Here is a 3,676-nt window from a genome sequence, read left to right as displayed (position 1 = left end):
ATGGCGTTCCGATACCCTTCTTGCGGGTTGCCGTACCCGCGATAGGATATTTAGATCTTATCAGATGCAGCCATCCCTGCACCCTCTAATTTTCGGTCCTCTTGGCTCAGCAGGGGGTTGAGCTGTGGACCAAAATCGATCAAATCAGAGGAACAGAGACGGAAAAAATTGACAAACTGAAATGAATCGGGAGAAGCAAGAGGGAAGAGGAAAGAGGGGAGGGCAGACTATTGGTGACGGGTGCCACACTTATCGGATTCCTCCGGTTCCTTCTGCCCAGGGATGGGTGCAGTCAACGGTGTAAAAGCCAGGTAATCCGCGTCAACATTTTCTTCCATTGACTGTCCAAAATTTCCTCGCATCTGCGGTTTATTCGGAAAAGTTGGTGTCGCACAACCGAAGATAAACATGTCGACGCCAGCCGGAGCTCCGTCCGCGGGCCAACCCAACAATAACGACAGATACTCGACAAGCCCATCCGCGTCTGAAGTATATATCAGCCGAGAACAACATGCTGATGGAAACAAAAACGCTGAAGCTGACGGCCACTCCAAGGTTGTCCCCTCGCAATCACACGAGGCTCATGACGTCTCGAAGGCGGATCCCTCTGCCGCCAATGATGAAGGCCATGCTGAGATCGGGGTCAGTCGGGTTGAAGCCTTCAACAAGGTGCTTTACCAATCGGGCAAGTCTGGTAAGGTGATTCTCTGGCTGCTGGGCATCTCCATCGGCCTGACCATGTTCGCCTATGCGCTCGACCAGGGCATCACCTCCACCATCTTTACCACCATGGCTAGTTCCACGTTTGGACAGCACAGCTCACTCGCTGCCGTCAGCACCGCCAGTCAAATCATACGGGCCATCAGCAAACCTTTCATCGGTAAACTGGCAGATATCACCTCACGTCCCACCACCTACGTCGTCATACTCGTCTTCTACGTAGTCGGCTTCGCCGTTGCGGCCAGCTCGAGCACTTTCGCGGCATACACTGTGGGAATCTGTTTCACCTCGGTCGGCAAGTCTGGGCTTGATCTGTTGAGCGATATCATCGTCGGCGACTTGACCCCGCTGCAGTGGCGAGGTTTCTTCGGTGCCGCCCTGTCGATCCCCTTCGTCATAACCGTACCTGTCAACGGTTTTATCGCCGAGGCCTTCGTTGACAACTGGCGATGGGGCCTGGGCATGTTTGCCATTCTCGTGCCTGTCTTGCTCGTCCCGGCCATATTCACTCTATATTCGATACAGCGGCGAGGAGAAAAATTGGGCATGGTGACCATGGCTGCTTCGAGGCGCTTGAGGAACGGGGCCGTTGGCGACTCTGAGGGATCTGTTACGTCCAAGGGCTTCGGCTTCTGGATAAAGCTCCTTCTTGAAGGCCTAATCGACATCGACATCGCCGGACTCATCATTCTCGGAACATCCTTTTCACTCATCTTGCTGCCCTTCACCCTTGCACAAGATGCTGACGGCGGTTGGTCAAACGGACGCATAATCGCTATGCTCGTTATCGGCTTCCTCCTGCTCATTGCCTTTGTTCTCTTCGAGATATATCTCGCCCCGAAGCCGCTCATGACAAAGCGTATTCTCAGGAACCGAACATTCCTCGCATCAGCCACTATCTTCACCTTCAACCAGATGGCCTCATCAGTCCGAAATACCTACTTCTCCTCGTATATATACATAATCAAAGAGTGGTCGACTTACCAGTGGACCATTTTCCTGGGAATCACAACTATGGGTCTCAGCATCATGGGACCAATCGTCGGTCTCATTCAGAGGTCCACACACCGATACAAGTCCATGATGGTCTTTGGTGCGGTAGCAAGACTCATCGCTTACGGCTTGCTGGTCCAAAGCAACGGTTCCATGGTGCAAGATACGGCCCGTCTGGTCATTGCCCAGCTCTTGTTCTGCCTGGGCTCCTTCAATGTCGTTGGCGTCCGAGTAGGCAGTCAGGCTTCGGTACCGCACGAGGACATGGCCTCGATCATCGCCCTGCTTACGTTGTGGTCCACTTTGGGCTCCTCGGTGGGAAGTGCCGTCTCATCCGCCATCTGGACAAGTGAGATGCTCGACCGCATGTACATGGAGATGCCTGGCGTCGATGAGAAGACGGTCTTGAAACTCTACGGAAGCATCAAGAAGCTGCGCACTAGCTATGCCTTTGATGACCCCGTCAGGCAGGGCGCCATCCGTGCGTATGCCCATGTCAACGGCCACATCGCAATTACTGCCCTTCTTCTTGCTGCTGTACCTCTCATTGCCACTTTCTTTATGCCCGACTTCTATCTGGGCAGGCAGCAAAATGCATTTACGAACAGGGGCCTCGATGGCGAGATGGTTGATGTACCGCAACGTTCTGGGAGCGAGACCGTGCCAGCAAATGCCCAAAAGGAATCGAAGCCATTTTATCGAAAGTGGCTTGATGCTTACCGTAAGGATGCGTAGGTAGCATGAAGACAGACAAGGGTGTCCGTGGCTGAGAGATGGGGCGTTGAGAAGGAATCACATTGTCAGACTCTATTAATAGCCGATCAAGGAATATATTAGCCATTGATGTTCATGCTCCCAAGTAAACGGCTTGCAATACCTGTGGCGGTTTTGAAACCAGTCATCCTGACTCAGTTTCGGGGCCTTTGAAAGCCTGGTTGATATAAATTTTAGGGTCATACCGAAAAAACCACTGAAATGGATGACCGCAGAGATCTTGTTGAGATGTACCACGGCACCGCACTCAATTTCAAAAACGATGCTTTTGATGGAGTTGAGCTCCTAGCTTAGTTAAAGGCAGATTCCGAGTCACCTAGCCTTGCAAATCAAATCACTAACAACCTCCCAGCGTCTGACAAGCCACTTGAATACCTGTTTGGAAATGGCTCTACAGTCGTTTGGCGGGATTAAGTCCAATAGCATAAGAAATTGACTGATATATGATGTTTTCGTCAGATAATTTACCTTAATGAACTAAATCTGACATGGTGGGAACTGTGTGAAGCTTCGGGATACCTCTCGTCCATAGCCTCCGTTGCTGTTTTCTCTTACGTTGCTAAGAGATGTGAAGTGTATAGTTACCGAGGCACATTTAATCTGCATACAATCAACCTTGTGGATGGCTAGTCCTACTTTGGAATTGAAATTTGGGAAACTAGCTTCACCGGAGCGAACCGCTTTTGCACGTCGTTCATGGTTCTGGATTGTCGCTTGCATTCGTGGAAAGAATACGTTAGTAGGTGAGCGTGTGTTGTCACGTGGCGGTTTTAACATATTTTCTTCCTCATTGGTGATCGGCATGTTAAATGTCGTCAGCAACACGATTAAGACACGCAGCAGGAAAGTTTCTTGATGGCATTATCTTAACATTACCATGACCGGAGACGCGATCAGTGAGTTACGTCGCATTACACAACGCTATACGCCTCCCATATTAGTAGCAACGCTTAACGCCGGTTTGTCTTCATGTGAGACAAAGGAGCCCGCCGCGTCCCATATCATCTCATAAATAAGCTAGACTCCTGAGCTGTATCCTTACCTCTGCCTGCGTCCTCTTATGAGACTCATCACAGTCCTGATCCTTTCCCCCGCCGTAAGTACATATCAAATGCCCCCTCGGATCCTGTTTCCATCTCTGGCGCTCCGTTACGTGCCGCACATAACATGCGTGCGTCGCCGTAAGTAG

The 3,676-nt window shown here is 50.9% G+C and overlaps 1 protein-coding gene across 1 annotated transcript; it reads left to right on the top strand.

Moving 5' to 3' along the window:
- Window positions 1–408: 408 nt before the first annotated feature.
- Window positions 409–2,448, top strand: EsH8_IX_000027 (major facilitator superfamily domain-containing protein; the record flags this gene model as incomplete). Its single annotated transcript, XM_083266363.1, has 1 exon — window positions 409–2,448. The coding sequence occupies one exon, from the start codon at window positions 409–411 to the stop codon at window positions 2,446–2,448; it is 2,040 nt and encodes a 679-aa protein (XP_083129928.1).
- Window positions 2,449–3,676: the final 1,228 nt, after the last annotated feature.

The sequence above is a fragment of the Colletotrichum jinshuiense genome, chromosome 9 (genome assembly GCF_051148585.1).
Source record: "Colletotrichum jinshuiense chromosome 9, complete sequence".
NCBI lineage: Eukaryota > Fungi > Ascomycota > Sordariomycetes > Glomerellales > Glomerellaceae > Colletotrichum > Colletotrichum jinshuiense.
The sequence above is the reverse complement of the archived record's forward strand: the minus strand, read 5'-3'. Positions and strand labels throughout refer to the sequence as shown.